At 40.0% G+C, this 20261-nt stretch overlaps 2 protein-coding genes across 2 annotated transcripts; both read right to left on the bottom strand.

Moving 5' to 3' along the window:
* Positions 1 to 117: 117 nt before the first annotated feature.
* nadsyn1 (NAD synthetase 1) lies at positions 118 to 9775 on the bottom strand. The gene is made up of 21 exons (XM_076051691.1): positions 9248 to 9775; positions 8382 to 8442; positions 8193 to 8309; positions 7613 to 7666; positions 7356 to 7445; positions 7040 to 7091; positions 6715 to 6803; positions 6501 to 6618; positions 5656 to 5787; positions 5377 to 5448; positions 4658 to 4782; positions 4519 to 4567; positions 4335 to 4437; positions 3796 to 3964; positions 3341 to 3476; positions 3141 to 3247; positions 2349 to 2480; positions 2130 to 2199; positions 1273 to 1401; positions 758 to 934; positions 118 to 672 (listed from the first exon to the last, which is right to left on the bottom strand). The coding sequence occupies exons 1-21, from the start codon at positions 9330 to 9332 to the stop codon at positions 637 to 639; spliced, it is 2103 nt and encodes a 700-aa protein (XP_075907806.1). The 5' UTR covers positions 9333 to 9775; the 3' UTR covers positions 118 to 636.
* An 801-nt stretch (positions 9776 to 10576) lies between these two features.
* On the bottom strand, positions 10577 to 20061 carry ccdc102a (coiled-coil domain containing 102A). Its single transcript, XM_076051678.1, has 10 exons — positions 19577 to 20061; positions 17698 to 18166; positions 16475 to 16780; positions 15923 to 16164; positions 15536 to 15644; positions 15116 to 15232; positions 14331 to 14540; positions 13710 to 13880; positions 13305 to 13408; positions 10577 to 12293 (listed from the first exon to the last, which is right to left on the bottom strand). The coding sequence occupies exons 2-10, from the start codon at positions 18058 to 18060 to the stop codon at positions 12161 to 12163; spliced, it is 1755 nt and encodes a 584-aa protein (XP_075907793.1). The 5' UTR covers positions 18061 to 18166; positions 19577 to 20061; the 3' UTR covers positions 10577 to 12160.
* Between the last annotated feature and the right edge of the window lie 200 nt (positions 20062 to 20261).

Genomic DNA, 20261 nt, shown 5'->3' with positions numbered 1-20261 from the left:
AAAAGGCTGCAGTGTGCAGGGGAATTATTTGAGGTAAAACAATTCTTCTTCTGATGCTCAAATTCTCCAAACTTTAGCATAAAATAAGAGCAACCTACTGATCAGAAGGGTTCCCCCCCCCACAGAAACACTTTGAATATGTTTTTTTTTTTTTTTAGACGTTTATGGCTTTAACTGCAATTAAGCAAGTATGACACGAATATTTAGCAAATCATTTAATTGAAATAATGTGAATTCCCCAGAAGATGAAAATGAAACTCCCCATGTGTGTTTTCCAATAGGAATTCAAATTTGTTAATCATCTAGAATGTAATCTAGGATTATTTAATAGCTGGGTCATTTCATTAAAAGTAAGTAAAACACGACATATAAAGTCAGAAAGAGTGATTGGTTCATTGACTGCGTTTTAAACACATTTAGGGATTGATGGCATCATTTCACTCAAACAATTAGAATAACGGGGGAAGAGTAAAAAGTAAACTATACTGTTCAAGGGGATACATTTGATTTCCCTGCTAGTGAGCAGAATATTTGGTTTTTGCTAAAAATAGAAATAAAAATGTAAAAGCCCATTGAACCTGAGTAGTTTGGACACATGTAGAATCATTTTAAACACATTTTCAAGAACTGCAGTTCCTATTGCGAGGCGACGCCCGCTTCCATCTTTGATACCTGGGAGGGAAACATTTCTGAATTACGCACGGTCATATTGCAAAAACCCATGATGCGAATACAGCGTGCATCAAAGCATTCTTACCTTGTCTTCGATACACTTAAACTGCCATGGCCAGCGTGTGTTATAGAGGAAAGGTCTGTGGTCAAAGCGTTGGTCGGCGGGACTGTAGGTCTCCGCGTGGTAGGATGGAGTCATAGTGGTCATCTTGTGGCGGTTTATTGAATACATACGGAAGAAGTGCTTCACTTTCTGGGCCACCTGAATGAAGATTACAATAGAATTGTTTTAACAACAACTCTAAGGTCATTACATCACAATTAAAGGAATCTCCTGACATTTTAGTGAATTGAACAGCTTTGGTGGATAGAAAGAACACTGTCATATTAAAATACTGGCAATACATGTATTAACTAAGCTGGATACTGTTAATAAAACTTAAAAAAAAAAAAAAAAAAAAAAAGACAAGCTTTTTTTGCTGCAGCAGTTGGACTGCAGCCGACACACGGAGCGACAAAACTTAAGATTGGCTTGATTTTTCTTTTAATCTTTCACTTTTATTTTGAAATTTCACCCAACCAAGAGTGGATCCTTCTAACCTCCGTCGGTGAGAGCACATCCCTCCACATGTGCACGAGTTTGCAGAACATGCTCAAGGGGCCACACTTGGAGATCTTTCTCAAGCGTCCGATCACTGACAACTCAGAGTACGTCATGCCCATGTCCGCCTGAGGGGAGAGGAGCAGCCGTGTTAGAAGTATGCAGGCAAAAGAACACTGAGGACGGTGAAAACTTTTTGTGTTCAGATGTGGAGGGGAACAGCTGTTAATGGGACCTGTGCCACTATTCACTTTAGTCAGTCAGTCAGCATGTTGTCATGAATGAATCACGCGCTACTTAATTGGTTTACTTAGTTTCGCCCTGTGCCCCTTCCACCACACAGTCACACCGACACCCGCCCACACTAGTGCTACTGCAGCAGCAAGGCAGTTTGCATCAACCACCTGCAGTTCACATCATGGAACCGATGCCGATGACAAGAAAATCAACGAAAAATGACCAACACCAGCCGATACCGACGTGGCTGCCGATATATCGTGGCCCCCAAATCACATGCAAATAATTTTTCGTGAAAAACTGCAGTAATAATCCTGATTTTTTTTTTCTTTTTTCTTTTTTTTCACGAGAGCAGAGAATCTGCATTTCAACTTTTTCTTTCTGTCCAGTACATTTTGAGAAGTTGACAATAAAATGAACCTTGAACCTTGATTGAACTGCCATAAGTTTGGTCATAAAGATCAGGCAGATCTATAGATTGTACAACAGAACTGCGAGACGAGACTGGAAGGTTAGTTCCGACATTCTGCATTCGCAATTTTGTTGCACGAGTCACTGTTTAATGGCAATATCCCTGCTTTTACCTTTACAACTCAATAAAGCGAAGACATTTACTTACCTCATCAGTCTGGGATACCTGTCCGTCACTCAGTGGCTCGAGTTCAGCTGTTGGCTGGGCGCTCAAAATGCTAGAAGAGCAAATTCAAACATCCATTCACTGTCACTGATCACACAGATTGCACTGAGGTATTTAGATTGCCGTTACAATTATTATGGCTAAGATAGCTTGCGATGTTTGCATGTCAGTGTGAACGAGGGTCACCTTTTTATGAGTTACCTTTTCAGTGCAGTAACCTGGAAGTGTTCAGCATAATAAGACAGGAATTTCTTCAGGTCCGTCTTGCTGATGCCACCTATTGGGTTGATGTCAGCGCTGGAGCAGTCGTACTTTGTGAAATACCCTGTCAGACTAACAGCAACAACAGTTCAGATTTTACACAAATACACACATATAAATATGTACGCACACACGTACTACATACACAGCCTGTCTGAAGAGTTTTCCAGCGGTTTCCAATTTATTTGACATTTCCATGTATTATTATCATTATATTATTATTGTTATTAATATAACTATTATTGTAGTTTGAGGACTTTTTTTAACAGTTCACTAAATCTTATTTTCCTCCCGTAAGTGTGCGATCATATTCACCTCTTTAAAAGTTTGTGTTAAAAACAAAATCTCCACTGCAGACCAGTTCTGCTTGTCACTGTTACTAACTCAGCTCTCCAGATATTATTAGACCGTCAGTTTGTTTTCCGTCTTCTGCCCTCCTACTCTTTCTGTTCACACTCACAAGCTGGTCCATTCATTTTTAGTTAGTTCCAGTAAAACAATTAATTTGAGATTAATTGAGGAAGGTGACTTTTAAATCAGGATCTGCTTGAGACTTCTGGTTTAAGGTTTTAAATGTAGGTTCATTCATTTTTACACTTGTCTCTATCAAATTGAAAAGCCTGAGTAGCAAAATTGTCCCAAGGCCAGTTAATTTTTTTGGTTTGCATAATCATAAGACTGTTCACACCTTGTGTTGAAAATAAACATGCCAGGTCCAGACACTAGTTATACCTCTCGTCTACATTCGCTGAACCCAAGACGAGCAGTCCACCCGGCTTTCCCCGTGACCACAGACTCAGCTGTGCAAACAGATAGGCCAGGACCATCCTGACACGAGCCTGGGAAGACAAGATAGCTCAATGGCAAATCCACTGTGATGAGGGAAAAAGGAGACAGGAAGAGAGGAAGTCGCTGCGCTGCGCTGCTCTGACCTGGATATTCTGCAACGCGAGGTTCTCTCTTTGGCTTCCTCCGTTGGCACGAAAGCGCGGCAACATTCCATGGACCGCCGAAAAGACGCCGATAATTCCTTTCACTGCCATGTCTATATTTATATTGATGTGTGTGCTGCAACGCAAGAGATAAATGACAATCACAGTTTCTAAATTGTTGTGAGGTGAAATTATACGGTGAAACATAATATGGGATTCTCGCTTCTTGTAGAATCACAATGTACATGTATATAATGTACAATGTACGGAATGTCCTTTTTTGATTGTTTCATATTTTGTACCATAGTTTTACTGTGTTTGAAGGTGTTAAAACTCATCAGTAAAAACCGGTTCATGAAACCCAAGTCTCGTGTGAGCGTTGCGAAACAAATTAAACTGCGGCGCCACGCATCACATCGAATCCAAGTCAAACATGCGAGATGCATCCTGTTTACCTGCCAATTTCATTTGCCAGCTCTTTCGCTCTGTTGTGCGTCTCATCAGAGGAATTTTCACTGGCCATGTAGCAGGTGGTAAAGAGGTGGCCAACAAGTTCCTTTGGATCTTGAGGGCAATAGGAGTCGTCCCCTACTATCCTACGAACATCCTCCAGTACTTGGCAATCTACATCATGAAGGAAGAGAGACAAGCACTTCTTCAACCTGCACAGCAGCAGCACTGCTAAAGGTTACCAGGATTTCACAATATTTTATGGTATTATTTCACAGTAAAATACTATATTGAGAATTTATTGGGAAATTACTATTTTATTGTATTATTTCACAGTGAAAGTATACAGGCAATTACTGTATATTTTAGTAAAGTACTGTAAATAACAGCTACATACTGCTATCACAGTATATCAATGGCAGCACAGTAGATTTTGATGAACTCAAGAGTTGGAGCCCTCTCTCTGCCTGCGTGTGTGCTCGGAGAATAGCCTTCAGACTATAACGTTTGGAATGTCAAGTAATAGAAAGTGAATCACACTCACCACCATCCTTTATAGCCTTGCAAATCTGCACACACATGGAGTGGACAATACAGGCAGTGGAAGCGCTGTCCACTCCTCCACTCAGTGGCAACAGAAAACCAGCCTGAGACAGAACAACAAAATCAAACGAGCACTTCACTCTGAACTAAATGACGTACCCAATGAAATGCATTTTCTTCTTTACCTGTCCACTCCTCCTCAAGTAGTCCCACAGCCAGCAGGCTGGCCCTAAACTGAATAACACAGAGGGGTTTCTTTCACTCGCCTGTCTCAAAAGTTACAAAACAGATCAAATTGAATATTTCATAAAATGTATACGGTACCTGATCTCTTCCTCAACCGAATGAAAGTGCCAGTCTATTGGTTGGTAGGTGGGGAGAGACATTTCATCACCACAAGATAAAGAAAAGTTCACCATGACCCTGTGGTAAGGTGTGAGTTCATTTTCCTTCAAAAGACAACAGAGAACATAAAGAGAAAGCGATTAATACTCCATAACCTACATAAAACAGTTTTGTGTATGGTTTGTATGGTTTTATTTCTCTAGTCTTAACATGAGACCCCTCTCTCATGACCAAAATTGTCTTTCAACTATTAGAGTGTAATCAGAATAAAATCAAGGGGGCACTTAGGATGGTTTTCTCAATTATTTCTGAGGTTGCCTGTGGGTGAGAAACATCATTTCTTATATATTATTTGAAGAAATAATATCTATCAATCTATCTCTCTATATCTCTGACAGGGTTCTGGTGAGGGATTGACTGCCGCACATTGCTAAGCTGTGTTGTTAGAGAGGGGACAGCAGGAAGTGCTTTGAGGGGAGCACAAATCAAGTGAACACAGTTGCAATCGAACATTTCATTTCAATCTTTTTGCAAATTGCTTTCAAATTATGAATGCGGTAGAGGACGCCGTCAGTGTCAGTCTGAGCAATGAAGACAGACAGACAGACAGACAGACAGACAGGCAGACCGACCGACCGTTACGTTGATGATTCAGGATCATCAGCATAACTAACAAGTTCAAACTGTTGAACACTTACCAAGTACGGCTGGCAAATTTCTCCACGGTAGCTACGGACATCCTCAAGGTCAAGCGTGGCTGTAATCACCTCCTACAAAACACACACCTCAGATTCTGTGTGCCATTCTCAGTAATAAAAGCCACATACAAATGTGGAAAATACACAGGTGCAGTTTTCCCCAGGGAGACTTTCAGAAATAATGGATATTCCTTCATAAAAACAAACTAATTGTTATCATTTGAAATTCCATTTCAATTTGATTTTTTTATTTGCAAGCATGTTGTGGTACATACTTACCACATCCTGAAGGGAGAACTGTGCCCCCTGTGCTACAATATCTCCATTGATAGCAACCATGGGACAACCATCATAGTAGACATGATCTCCGTCACAACCCTTCTGGTTTGCATAGAGATAAATGCCTCCGCTCTGTAACATAATCATTAGGTAAACTGAACAGTGTTCTTGAAGGTCAAACTAGTGCACATTTAAAGACGTCTAACACACCGTTTAATATTGACCACATCCTCACAACACTAAAGACATCAATTCATCAAAAAATAAAATGGATACATACATGGTCTAATGGCACTTCCTCTAATCTATTTGTTTTGAATAGGAACAACTTTTTTCTGTGGAAGATATGTGGAAAACATTTGTTGGTCTGATAAATAAGAAAACAATGGATGTAAAGTGCAATAAAACCATTGTAGCTTAAATCCTTATCAAATCACGAGGTGCCTCAGATGACACACCCCTAATAAATACTGTACACACTGTACATACCCTCAGAATGGCCCTCAGAAACTTTTTAGCTGACGATTCTTCACACGATAAGTAATGAAAAAGGCAATTAAGCGTGATGTAAAACGCACAAAAAAAAAATATATATATATATATATGTATATATATATATATATATATATATATATTTAATCACAATAATTAGGATTGAGTAAATCTTCAGGGTGTCGAAAACTTTTCCCACCACTGTACATACGCAACAGCCCTGCACTGGTTCGGGCGATGGGGTATTAACTACAAACCTTTTTATGTTTCATGTATAAATCAAACTAGAGAGCAGCATTTGAATTGCTCATAGTTTTTTGCATGAATCTTTGAAAAGCCGATTGATCGTTTACCTTGATGGTTGCTGCTTTCACTAGTGTGACTCTTGAGTTGGCTTTGCATAGCTCGTGGTAGCTGGCAGAAGAGTTGGTGAAGATTTCAACACCATCCAACCCCATTTGAATGTGGGTGCTAATAAAAAATAAAATGTTCAAAATATTAGAAATACAAAGCATTGCAAAATAATACTAATTTTCATACCGGTGTGATGTGGTCTGTTTTCGTTACCTCTGGGGATGCCAGAGTTCTGCACAAATCTCAGAGCCAATGCAAGTGTCATTCGTAGACAGAACACAGTCGCCAAAGGGAACCGTTTCCTGATCAACACAGAAGCAAAGGGAGAAAAAAAGTACATATATATATATATATATATATATATATATATATATATATATATATATATATATATACATACACACATATATATATATATATATATTAAAATTATGTTTTAAAAACAACAACAACAACAGCCAAACATCCAAGGTCTGCTTCTGGCTGACCAAAATATCATCAAATACTTAATTGTGTTATTGTTGTTGTGTTATCTTACCTGTCCTGTGAGGTCCCGGATCATTTTTGGTAGGAAAAACTGCTCCACTTGCCTAATGAAAAAAAACCCCACAAAACTATCATTTTGCTTTTGTTCTTTGTTCATCTTAAGAATTAGCAGTGTTCACAAATGTCACAACTTTTATTCTACCGTTTTTTCTGCAGTATTAAATATGTCCAAGGTCTAGTTAACTAATCAGAAATCAGATTTTTCTTTTTTTTTGGTGTGTACCTGAGGTCTGCGCCTGAGCAGTGAGGGTCGCTTTGATGACACACAAACATCATTGTTACTAATGGACATCTGAGTGATAACCAACCTTTTGTGGAGCCATGGTGAAAACCAGCGCAGTTCTCTGTAGTTGCCATTGTCTGCCATCAGCATTTTAGGTCTGATTAACAGTATTTTTCTGTCGATTGTAATTTGTGAAAAAACAACAACAACAACAACAAAAAATAGATTCATATTAGACATGCACCATCTTTGAGTTCTATTTCTCAGCTGGATTTCTAAACTGAAATTAATGTGTACAACATGAGTTAAGTTCTTTAAATCATGTGGAATATGTCGACATACCTGTTGAGGAACAGGACCCGACAGTTGTAGCGCACATTGTGATGCATAATGGGCCTGAATAAGAAGAAAATCTTACATTAAAATGGTGAAAAAAAATCGTGAAACTATCGGCTATACTTCTATACTGCTATACTTTTTCTTTCTAAATTATTATTAGAGATTGGTGAAGTCCTCTAGTATTTCTCCTTGCTTGCCCGACCACCCTATCCTTGATTGCCTTTAAAAAAAGAAAAGAAAATTCTTCTCTTGCAGCGTCCATGGAAACAAAAGTCTGAAAGACTCTGACAACCACCAGAGGTGTTAAGTGTTCCCAGTTTAACACTGAGAATGCAAACACAGCTCTCACCATGTTCACAATGGGACCAAAAAGCTGAACAACTCCAAATTCTCCACACAGTCCCCCATTGTTGTGACTAAACATAAGGTTTGACACTCAACCCAAGTCTTCTTCCGGAACTTCAGAGTAAACCCTCTCAGGATGTCTGAGTAGTGCGATACTCAAAAACACTGAGAAATACAAACTAAAAAAACACCTAAATGTATGTGATGGATGTAGGTCTTGGATGGCTGTGATACATACATTCCAACATCACAGATGATATCTTGAGTGACAGGAGACTCTAGAAGCTTTTTCAAGACCTCAAAACTATGAAGCAAGGTGTCCGACTCATGGAAGTGGTCTGCGCAGCCATACCCACTGCAAGAGGGAAGAGAATGGTCAGCCTGGAGAAGGAAACATTTGGCACGCATTTCGTTTTCTTATTCATACCTTATCTCCAGCTCAGGGCCCAGTCTATATCTGGCTCCACGGGCCTTGGCAATTGAAATACCTGAACATAGGAAAGGTAAGGTGCAAACTGGATTAATGTGCAAAAAATATCTGCAGCATTCTCTTGCAGAAGCTAAAGTGTGAATGTAGATGGACGGCCCCTGAGTTTATTATTCTGCAATAATGTGTTGCTTTATATGAAAATATATCACATTGCATATTATTGATTGATGCAGCTATGTTTCCGAACATGCAATAATTGTAAAATTCACAACATAGCCAAAGACTTGCAATGTGTCGATTGCAACTCTTTGGCCACTTCACGTGCGTTCACATGCTCACTTCTTTTTTCGTCAATCTGATTGACATATGTCAAACTAAGGGATAAGATTGTTCCATTTACATGAACACTATGCGATCAGGTTGATTAATTCCTGTGGTGTAAGTCCATTTGTGACATGGTCACATGATCCCAATGATGAAGGTCACAGGATTGATCACCAGGAGCTTTCTGTATGGCCTGCGTGTTCTCCCTGGGAGAAGTCTGGCGTCCTTACACAACTATGTATGTGTGTGCGAGAATGGATAATTGTCAAGAATGGAAAACAACAGGCTGTCAACCTTTGTACTTTGTAGGCATACAAAAGAATCAAGTGGCTGCACTGCCATTGCAGATCTGGTTTCAAGTTTTCAGCATTCATACAAGATTCAGACCATACAAAACATAGCCTGTATTTGAATTATGTTTCCCATTTTTAACACAACAGCAGTACATCTATTAATTGGCTCTTTTTTTTTCTTTTTTTTTTCTACCAAGGTCAGAGATTAAAAACATTATCCACACGCAGACGAACAGTCCAACTTACTTTTAAGAATTCTCTCCATGTTGCCTTCAAAATCCAAGGCCCACTGATTCAGCGTGCAAGTTGCAAGAGTAACTTTCCTTTCCATTTTCTCCAGAAAGTTGTGCAAGTTTATTAACCGTGTGAGACAAACCAGGAAACAACGTAATTAACTTAAGTTAACGCCGACTTTGTTCAGCTATGGCTAAAAAGGTAAAAGTAAACGTTCGTTACGTGTCCAATAGTTCTTGAATGAACTCAGAAGACAACGGTCGACTCTATTTGAGTCGACGAAATTGTACAACTCCAGGGAGGGGCGGGGCATGATGGATGTCACATGACCTTGCACAGTTTATTCTCGACCAATCCGCGTAGCACTTCCTTTGAGGGGCGTAAACATGACATAAAACATAGGCGACGTCAAAAATAAACTAGAGGCATGTGTCGGCGACTATCTCAGGCAATTCGTTCGAATAAAGTTGCTCACCCAGTGCATACGCCCAAACAAATATTTGACTTCCGCATTAGAGAGCGCATAGAGCCTGCGCACTTCACACCATGCCGCTGTCACTCTGTAAGGACGCAGCCAGTCAGAACGCCTACCGAGACACAGCGACTACAACGCCGTGACGTCACGCAAGAAATAAACTATTTTCTGGCGTTTTTTCGAAAGAGTAAAAGTCCATAGCTGAAAAATATACGATAGAAAGATTTGCTATGAACCGCGTTTCAGGTCACAATCGTCCTGTCAGCCGTTTTAGATACGTTTATTGCACTTTATGGGGAAATGCGTTTTGGGCCCATGGGATTTATTTTTTTGAGTTGCTGTACCTCGAGTGGCCATTGGGGGAAAAATACATCCATGAACTGAGGCATTGCACCTGCAGTTCTGGGGCCCGACGAAGTGAAAATGTGTTCAACCCAATCCAAAACCAGAGCGTCCAGTTTTTAAACGCTCGCACAAAGGAACAAGTCAGGACGAGCATGCATAGATTCACCGAGCTAGCTAAACACCGATCCTGGATCAGTGCGCTTCCTTAACTAGACCTCACTATCGAGCTCAGAGTCACCGATTCACCATGGCAACGGTAGCGGCGTACTCTGTCCGATACGGAAATGCTCATGGGGACGAGGAAGAAAAGAATCAAATTAAAAAAGAAAGGCAACTCCTCTACAGTCATGAAAAACAAAGAGGAAAGCGTGGCAAAGTAGTGCAGTGCAGAGGGTCTAAATACCTAAGTTGTGCACACATGCACACTCGCTGCACCGCTTAAACACCGTGTATGTATGTTCATATGGGATGTGTATTTTATATGCAGTCTATAGTAGTAGAAATGGCTCCCGCACACTGTCTCGCTCACAGTTTTCTCTTTTTATTAAGTGAAGTATTAAAGCGACGTTTCATCAGGCTTACGTATTCACAAGGTATTCCTGAAGGTCGGTCTTTTTTAAAAATATTTTATGGAAACATTTACTTTTAACATTAACTTGGTATTTGAAGGATTTGCCCCTTTATACTAATACATTTTGTTATGCACAAAAAACATGAAACAAAAGATACAAAAAATACTTGCATTTGTAAAAACAAGACGCATGACTTTGCTGATGTTTTTGTACTTGTAAACCACATTGTGTGTATTTTTGAGTAGTAGGACATCTGCAAAATGTTTTATTCATTTACAAGGTGGTAGAAAACACCTACCACAATAATGAACACGTTTTTTTTTTCTTCCTCTTTGGGGTAACAAATAATATAGACATAGTTATGAGTTAGTACAACAAAAGTTTCAAAGCAACATCAACACATAGACCTAAGAATAATACTTTTCATTCTTGGTAATTTTAAATGTGTATTGTATGTATCTTTTTTTTTTTTTTTTTTTTTTACTGCATATATTGTCAGATATGTTCTTGACTTAATTTTGCACTCTGTCTGAACACTTCAATGCTTATGTTCTTGTTTCCTAGACCACTTATGTAATACAGTGTCACCTGCCATCCAGCAGAGATGGAGCCTCATCACGAGTATCTGGTTTCTCCACCTTGTCTCTAAATAAACTGAGGACAGTGGTTCTCTAGGATCCTGCTCTTCATCTCTTCGATTCATTAGCACCTTGAAATATGGACTCAATCATGATTATGAACATACAAACTCTTCCAGCATTAGCAATATTCTCCACTATATAATATAAGTGAAGCTGGTTAATGCCCAGGACAAAAAAGGCACAAATGAATTGCTCTGTAGATCAGAAGAAGAAAAGGAGGTAAATAAGAAAAGAAAGTAAGAAAACATAAACAAAGCTGGACAGACCTCAGTCTTATTTTAGAGTAAAAAGTGTGCCCTGTTTTGGGCAGATTGCACTGGGAAAGAGGATACAACAAAAAAAAAAGGTATAACTGGTTAGTGTGTTAAAAAATAATATAAAGCTGTGTCAGTTTTTTTTTCATAAATCGCAGGTAATAACGCAATAGCTTTTGGCACTAAAATGTGAGGCAGGCCAACAACATATACAGTAGGCAGATAGTGATTGTCAATTGTGCTGGAGGCAAGTCAGACAAGCCAAAAGTAATGTGGATGTTTCAGCAAAATACTTGAAATGAAAAGGACCGAATGACTGATGTTGTCTAACCTACTAACGGGTCTGCTTGCTTCTTAAAAAAGGAAATCTACTCCTCAAGTTAACTTAACTTGTGGTTAAAACAGCTGGTTCACGCTTAGGCGAGCTTCCCGCATCGTTATTCACAAAAATGAACTCCGTTAAGTAAGCGAAAATACTTGTTTGGAGCTGCACAGAGACACATTATTTGCTGGCTTTACGAAACCTTTCCTTTCATTCATCCTTCTGAATTCCTTTGACGGTTTTCTCTGAAGAGCAACAGGATTATCTGGCTTGCTGTTACTTATAGTTTGTCCAGTATCACTCTGCCTTCTGCGCGTCATGGGATCTGAAGCTGAAGTTCATTTTCTTCTTCGTCCAGGTGGCTGGTGGTGCTCTCCGGGTTTTCAGGGCTGTATCGAGCAGTTCGCATTTTGCCAAACAACACAGGATTCTGTTGCTGTCGTCGCAATCTAAGACGAATAGAGACAAAGGCCGAAAATGGCACATTAGGTGGTGTCAAAATGGTACACATGGAATTTTCAAAGAGTCATTAAATTGGCCAAAGACTTTGAGTGAGTTGGACTTGATTTATTTAAAATACAACAAATGGATGTGTTAGGTATACGTAATGACATCAGGGGCTGTCAGCCCAACAACAGCAACTATCGTTTTGTTAATCAATGACAGTAATTTTTTTCAGGGTCTCAAGGCTTTTTCAAAAGGTCATGTTTTTAAAGAAATAATAGAAATAGAAAAAATATATATATATTTTTTAATTATTTAAATTCAGAGTGTGATATTTATTCTGTTATGCTCAATAGAATAACCACAGATATACAGCAAGTCTTCCTTCCTCTGTGAAGAAGGTGGTTAAAATTGACAGATAGATGCCGCAGTTCATATACAGTGAGTGACTGGCCATTCGACCGTGATTGTTGTTGTGATGTCAGACGGAGGTATCAAAATACGGTAATATAGAGCTGTAATATAATGGTAATATAAATGTAGTACTGTGGTAGTTGATGATAGCTGCATATAATTTGTTATATAATATTGTTTTAACACATTTTGATGAACACTGCAATGAGATGCAGGTGAAATGTGAAGTGAATAGGGGTAGGGTTAAATCAGTTTTGTACTTCTTCCTACTGCTTTTCAGCATATTTAAGTTTCTGGATATTTGTTTTCTTGAGTATTAGGCTTGGATTTTTTTTCTTTTTTATTATTTTATTTACAGTATTTGTGTTTTTTATGCTCAAATGAAGAATTAAATTCAAAAGGTGGGTTAGGTGGCAGGTCTTATGGTAGGCACATCTCAAGAAAGTCATATATTTGATGTCTTCAGCATGTATCTACAATGCAGACTGTAGTAAAGATAAAGAAGAAACAGGAGTGTCCAAACTTTTGACTGGTAGTGTGTGTGTGTGTGTGTGTGTGTGTGTGTGTGTGTGTGTGTGTGTGTGTGTGTGTGTGTGCATTACCGGGACTGCAAGTGTTCCAACTGTACTTGTTGGTTCTCTGTCTGTTCAACCTGCTCATCCAAAGATCTCTGTAGTTTTCGGGTCTGGTTGTGAGACTCATCCAACTGTGAAAAAAACACATTATTTTAAAAAAAAAGAAAAGAAATAAAAACATCTGATGAATATGACAATTTTCCCAAAAGACTGCAAATGATATCAGAGGCTGACAAGCCTAAACTGTCAGTCGACCCAACGGTAGAGGCCACTTTCATTTATAAAGTAACGTCTACCTGGATCGTTTACCTCTGCATTACACAAAATATTCAAGCTTAAAAATCCTCTACTTCTTCATGCTATTTGTTTAATTCATTTAGTTGACTGTATGTTGAATGGAACATGCATGCACAACTACAACACAATTCCTACTTCATCCTCCGCCTGTCCCAACTCTTTCTTCAGTTCCTCCACCCTCAGTCGTAATTTCTTGACTTCGGCCTCGTGTGTCTCCACCCTGCGGTTAGTGTGGGCCAACTCCGCTGTTTTCTCGTACAGCTGCTTCTTCACTTTTGAGTGAACATGACGGAGGTCAGCCAACTCCTGTGGGAAAAGCAGACGGGGACAAAACAGAGTCTGAGGCGCTGGTGTTTCTGCTGCAGTTGCCACGTTTATGTGCAGACTTTTGTCCATTTTGATTCAAGTTGTTCCGAATTAAGATTCCATGTCAACTGTTTACATGATACGATCTATTCCAATCTGTTGTTTACAGGCGTCATTACACTTATTGAGAAAGGGCTTTCACAACCGTGTGTGATGTGCACAGTCTCATCAAAACATCATGTGACTGTTCAAAGATTACTGTTCTAAGCTGTGTAATATTGTTAAACCCTCTTTGAGCTTTTCAATTTAAGAAGAAGAAGAAGAAGAAAAAAAAACAACTCTTGATCATTACTCCATTATAGGAGGCATTATAAAGGCTTCTTCTCCTTCATCTTGTATTAAGATTTTATGCGTTTACGAACCAATCTTGAAAAACCTTGTCCTCTTTACCTTGTTCTTTTCAAACAGTTCACTCTGAATGGCTTTCAGGTCTGTGTCGAGCACGGATGCCGCCTGCCTTCGTTTCTTGGAAAGTTGTTCCTCCAGATCTTCAACCTGAGTCTTCAGCTTCTTGTTGTCCCTCTCAAGACCCAGTTTCTCTGTCTCCAGGCGCTCCCGACGGCCCCACTCCACAGAGTTCTCCACCTGCAGACTCTCCATCTAACCAAACCAAAATAGACATGAAATAAAGAAAAGGATTGTTGTCACCTTTTCAACATACACATTTTGCTGCCAACAGACAAAGCTATTTGTCTGTATTTGTATGTAGATACATGCATGTATGTATATACAGTATATATGCACATATATGTGTCTGAATGTATTGTATGTACACTACCAGTCAAGAGTTTGGACACACCTGTTTCTTCTTTATCTTTGCTACTTTCTACACTATAGATACAAACTGAAGACATCAAATATATGACCCAGATATGTGGATTAATGTGTCAAAAGAAAAACATGTTAAACACCTAAATATGATATGTTATATACATTTCATATGAAGGGTGGCTATTCTAAACCATCTAAAATATAAAACTTGGTTGAGTTATTTCACACTTTTTTGTTTAATCCATATTCCATATGGGTTCATTCATAGTTTTGACGCCTTGAGTGACAATCTACAACGTAAATAGTCATGAAAACGAAAGGAAAACCATTAAATCAGATGTATGTGCCCAAACTTTTGACTGGTAGTGTATGTATGCATGTATATGTACATTCCATACTCTCACCTCAGCTCGTAGTTCAGCTAGTTTCTTGTCCATATTTGTCCGGGCTCCAAGTTCGTCCTCTAAATCTTCAGAAATGCGACCAAGCTCATCCTGGTGCATTTCTTTCAGTAGATTCAGCTACGTAAAGGGGTAAAAAAAAAAAAAAAGAAAGCCTGAGTGGTTATTGTTGCTGATACATTAATTAATTACCTGAGCCAACTTTCAGTTAGATTGCTGTAGTGTAGGCCAAGCCTGGCAACCTTTAATAAGGCAGTTGTTCTATTGCCACACTCGCCTCAGTGTTTAATGTCCAAGGGAACAGTCGTCTAGAAGAGCGAGTTTAAGACGCACTAAACATGTAAAGTGTTCTTTGAGTGAACTATTACGTGTCACTTTACAAATAAAGCTGAATTAAATTGAACTGATAGAAAAGACTCTTACCTGTTTGAGGACCTCGTGTTTGCTCTTGCTGAGATCTTCATATTTTAATTTCCACTGACTGAGCTCAGCCTCCAGTCTCTCAATGCTCTTAGTCAATGCAAGTTTGTCTCTGAGGAGCATAGAAAAAACACAACACTTAGTTCTGTAGGCTTGAAAGTCAGACCATATGAACAAAAGAACTATATTCTTTTATGAACCAGATTATATTTCTGAAGAACATAAAACTTTACGTGCTTCAAAATCATTGACTTTATAAAAAGAAGTATGGAGCAATCGCTTTCAATTAAGGGCGCCAGTGTCAAGATGACAGTGGCCTGAACGTGAAACCAATCTGTCCACTTCCCTGCGAGTATTGGTCAACTAGCGGGCTACTTGTGGAGGACCTACTCTCTCTCCTTCAGCAGGACTTTCTGCGACTCATCCAGCCGAAGCTGCAGGGCGTTGAGTTTGCACGTGTCCTCTTCAACCGTACTGATGTTTTCCCACAGTTGTCTGCTGCGTTCCTGGCGGTTCACAGCACACGGCAAGCGCGCACCGGCAAAATTAGGTGAGCCATTCCCGTTGAGACTTTCACAGTCTTCTGGATTCCCTTCGAGGGTTTTGGAGGGAAGGACCGACTCCGACACTTCCTGTCAGAAAAGAAAACGAGATGCACACAAATTCCAGTGTGCCATGCAGTAGAACAGTGTCTTACCAGTATAACAAATTTGGCACTAAATATTGTCAATAAAGACAAAAAAAACAATTGTTAAATAATTGTTAACGGTCTTGACTATTTTACTGCTGTTTCTGCGATTACGTCACATCAGACGTTGAATTTATCAGCTTCAACAGGAAAGGTTTACTTCCGGTGTCGACAGGCTTTGCTGTGGAACTTTTATGTGTGCTGCACCTTTGGATCAAGCACAAAATAGCCTACAACTGACGCTGCGTTCTTACCTTTGGTTGATCCGTGTTTTTTTCCAAATCCATATCCCTGACTGGTTCCTTTTCAGGAAACCCTAGTGGTCCTTCCCAGTTCATTTCTAGCTTTTCCTCAGCGTGGTCGTGCAGGGGCAAGAGGGACGCAGCAAATTGTGTGGGATCAGCGCTGTCAGTCGGGAGCATCTCCCGGCGAAGTGTTTCGTTCTCTGAGGCCAGTTCCTGCCGCTCCCGTCGAACGCTGGTCAGTTCCTTTGTGAGGGTGTCCAGCCGCTGCCTCAGCAGGCGCACCTCATCACGAGAGCGGTTACGCTCTGCACGCACCTGTTTGAATGTACATTTGGCTTCAGTGGAGACACAAATTCGACGAACAAAACATGCATGTATACAATATTTTCCATTGCGAAACGCAACGATATCAAATTCATTTTGAACAGCGTTCTAATGGTTTGTTTGTTTGTTTTTTTGCTTCAGTCTTTGTTACCACATTGGCAAAGTTGTGTAAAACTACACAACAAACATGAGGAGCCACATTTCCATCTTTAGGAGGAGTTGAAACCGTCAGCAATTTCTGTTACCAACCTGGGAAAAATATGGACCACCAAAATAGAACTGGGGCGATGCGACATTGTAATTGCCTACGTCGGCACACTGCAGCATAAACACGGCCGTAGGACGATATATGCATGAAATATGCACGTGCAGCATTTTGCAGCAGAAGAAGTTTCAACCAATTATTGAAGAGCAGCGGAGGACAAAGACTCTGCTGAACCTATAGTGTCACATCTCCGCCACTCCCGCCCTCCGCCTCTGTCTCTGGAGCCTGAACCTAAATATCGCAATGAAAAATTGGTCATGGAAACGCCTAAACTTGGAAAAACCTCTCAAATATGGCTAAAAAGTATATATAGATATAGAGGAATATCGCAAAAGTGTCATGGAAACACTTTTTCTGCACTTACACGTCAGTGGACGTGACTTACGGGGTCACATGACCAGTTCACACAATTACGGCTTATGCGCTTCACACCATTCAATGGAAACACCTGCAAATCGCATTTGTACTTTGTCGAAATTTTAGAAACATCGCTTTTATTTTGCGAAAAACTATCATGGAAACGCAGCTTGTGACTCATTGACCATGTGTCTGTTATAAAAGAAAAACACGAATGATAATGTATTCCTGATGAAGACACAATGAACTTGATTCAGTTTGTATTCAGTGTGCATTTCATTTTTACCTTGCTCCACTTTTCTCTCCAGTTGGCTGTGCAGTCAGACCACCACCTCATCGTCTTTTCCATTTGGGCTGCTCTGGCTCGAGCCTCCTCTAACTCTCTGAGTCTCAGCTCCTCCCTGCTCTCCCAGTCGGCTCCTGCTCCCTCAGACATGACACCAAGGGATCCCAGACCAAGGCCTCCCAACCCGGGGCAGAGCAGCAGCGGGGGGCTCGAGCAAGGCGTTTCTCCAGTAGGGCTTGACGATTTGATGAGACTGTCGGGAGACCCGAGCGCCCTGTCGGTACCAAGACCCAGGCCGCACAACAGCCCACTACCAGAGGATTTACCGCCCTCAGACGGGTGGGGGCTCGGGGTGGGGTTCATGGTGAAGCGGATGAAGTTGTTCAGGACAGACGGTTATATCAGGACAGCTGTGTGGTCTTAACAGGAGATTCTAACAGCTCATCATCCTCCACAATTGGTGACCATCCTTCAGGGACAGACAGTGAGTGAGAGAGAGAGCGAGAGAGAGAAAGAGAGAGAGAGAGGGAGGGAGAAATGGAAACAAAATGAAGACAAGAACATACACAAATGATTCAGACACAAACTATAAGCAGGCAAAACACTGTGCAGTCTGAGACCATTTCTAGATAATCATGGCAAGAGAGGAGTCAAATGTAAAAATTTGTGGTCGGTCTTAGGTCCAGACATGTCTCTATCTACATGTACATGCTTCTAGCATTGGATTTGATTTGCCATCTACATCCGGGAGATGGCAAGACAGGCAGCGGAGCATGCGAGTGGCTGCTTGTGGATTTTCAGTCTACCTGTCCGAATGTGCTGTGGCCTCGCGGCGAAGGCGAGGGGGTAATATGAACGTTTGGGGTTACAATTAAAAGATTAAAAAAAAAAAATCCAGATTAAAAAAATAAAATGCACCTGGTCAATGGCTTTAACTGACAGTGCAGCAGAAAACCACAACCCTGAGTGCGGCAGGAACGCATGTATAGAAGATGGATGGATGAATGGATGGATGGACATAGAGTAAACTGTATAGACAAAAATGCCCAAAAATAGAGATGTGAGTTCAGTTACATTTTTTTTTTTTTTTTTTTTTTTTTTTTTTTACAAAAAAATTGTGTTATCTCAAATCTTGATATCATCACACCAATTCAGGTGCTTTGTAATAGGTATACAAAAGTGTTTATAATCTGTTGTCAGACAGAATTTGTGAAAGGACATTAATTCTGGCTGTGTCATCAGCCAGTTGGATCATGGCCAGAAGTTTTTCCCCATCTGTCAGTTTGTCATCCTCATAGTCATTTGCAAGGATTAAGAACATTTCTGTTATGCTAATACTATTAACTTAAAAAAAAAAAAAAAAAAAAAGTTGTATCCTTTGGTTATATAACAGTGCAGTTGGTATTGTAACTATAAATTGTTTTGACGAGGTTGATGAATATGTCTCCAAATCCACATAATAAATGGAATAAAGGGAAGAATACAAGCAAGACACTCAAAGTCGGAAGATAACATAGACGCGAGTTGACAGGAAGTCCTTTGCTATTATTATTATTATTATTATTATTATTATTATTATTATTATTATTATTATTATTACACAGCAAGCAGGTAGTCGCACATCTATCGAAAGAGGTCGACAAAGCCCATCCGATTTCACCAAGTGGCGACGAGTGAAAGTGAGAAGCCCTTTTTTCACTGTCACACTGATCATGAACTATTACGGGTACTGTGCATTTTGTACAACAGCAGCAAAAGACTAGTGCGACGTGTAAGGATAACGGGGGAAAACAGAGGCTATCACTGAACACTAGCATCACTAGTACAAGTGTTACTATCAAACAATAAGCCAATGTGACAATAGCTGAGGTGAACCTACTTTAAGAGGAAAAGCGGCGAAGACAGATCCCTCCAGCGTCTGAAAAATGTCTTTCAATTTCTTGAAGGTTATACGAGCTTCCAAAGAGCAAAAGCTTTTGTTTTGTTTTGTTTTTTCTTTTTTTGTTTTCCTTGTTACAGTGGTTCTAAATTTTACACATACAGGTCTGAATCGGAAATGTCGTTGGCACTGAGAAGAAAAAATGGGCGGGTCGTGAGCTTCCGTTCGACGAATCGGCAATCAAGAAGAGAACCTTCCCGCCCACCGGAAGTCATGGATTGACTCCGAGCCAGTCAGATTTTCGCTACTTACACTGAACTGTGTTCTTATTGGTCAATTTCGTGCAACCATATGGTGAAAATAGCCATCGCTCAAATTACGGAATTTCCGGGAGAGCGACAACTCGACAATAGATAATTTATAGATCTAGGGTAAAGAAGAAAACCAAAGAATTTTGCACAAAAGAAAAATAAGTGACAAACATTGAAATGACTTAGGTGGAAGGGAGTGGTGGGGGCCCCAGTGTAACTGTACTGCTCTCCCTGATAGGTGAAAGCAAACAGACACTGTGATGTAAAGGCCCACAGGAAAACACTGAGCACATTGACCACCGTGTTTTGTGGGATGTTGGGTGTAGAGTTTGCTTTTATCAGAAAAAAAAAATTGGTGCATTGCAAACACCACA

Source organism: Nelusetta ayraudi, unplaced genomic scaffold (assembly GCF_046127955.1).
Source record: "Nelusetta ayraudi isolate G7.1 ecotype Tasmania unplaced genomic scaffold, CSIRO-AGI_Nayr_v1 ptg000005l, whole genome shotgun sequence".
Taxonomy (NCBI): Eukaryota; Metazoa; Chordata; class Actinopteri; order Tetraodontiformes; family Monacanthidae; genus Nelusetta; species Nelusetta ayraudi.
This window is presented reverse-complemented; position numbering and strand designations above follow the sequence as displayed.

Excerpts from the sequence above, each read along its gene's own strand:
- nadsyn1 (XM_076051691.1), bottom strand. The coding sequence starts at position 9,332 with ATGGAAAGGAAAGTTACTCTTGCAACTTGCACGCTGAATCAGTGGGCC. Across the intron at positions 6,619-6,714 it reads GAACTCTGGCATCCCCAGAG|CACCCACATTCAAATGGGGT; the intron begins GTAACGAAAACA and ends ATTTTTTATTAG. Across the intron at positions 4,438-4,518 it reads ACTTGAGGAGGAGTGGACAG|GCTGGTTTTCTGTTGCCACT; the intron begins GTAAAGAAGAAA and ends GTTCTGTCTCAG.
- ccdc102a (XM_076051678.1), bottom strand. The coding sequence starts at position 18,060 with ATGAACCCCACCCCGAGCCCCCACCCGTCTGAGGGCGGTAAATCCTCT. Across the intron at positions 16,781-17,697 it reads GGAGAGAAAAGTGGAGCAAG|GTGCGTGCAGAGCGTAACCG; the intron begins GTAAAAATGAAA and ends ACATTCAAACAG. Across the intron at positions 15,233-15,535 it reads AACACGAGGTCCTCAAACAG|CTGAATCTACTGAAAGAAAT; the intron begins GTAAGAGTCTTT and ends CCCTTTACGTAG.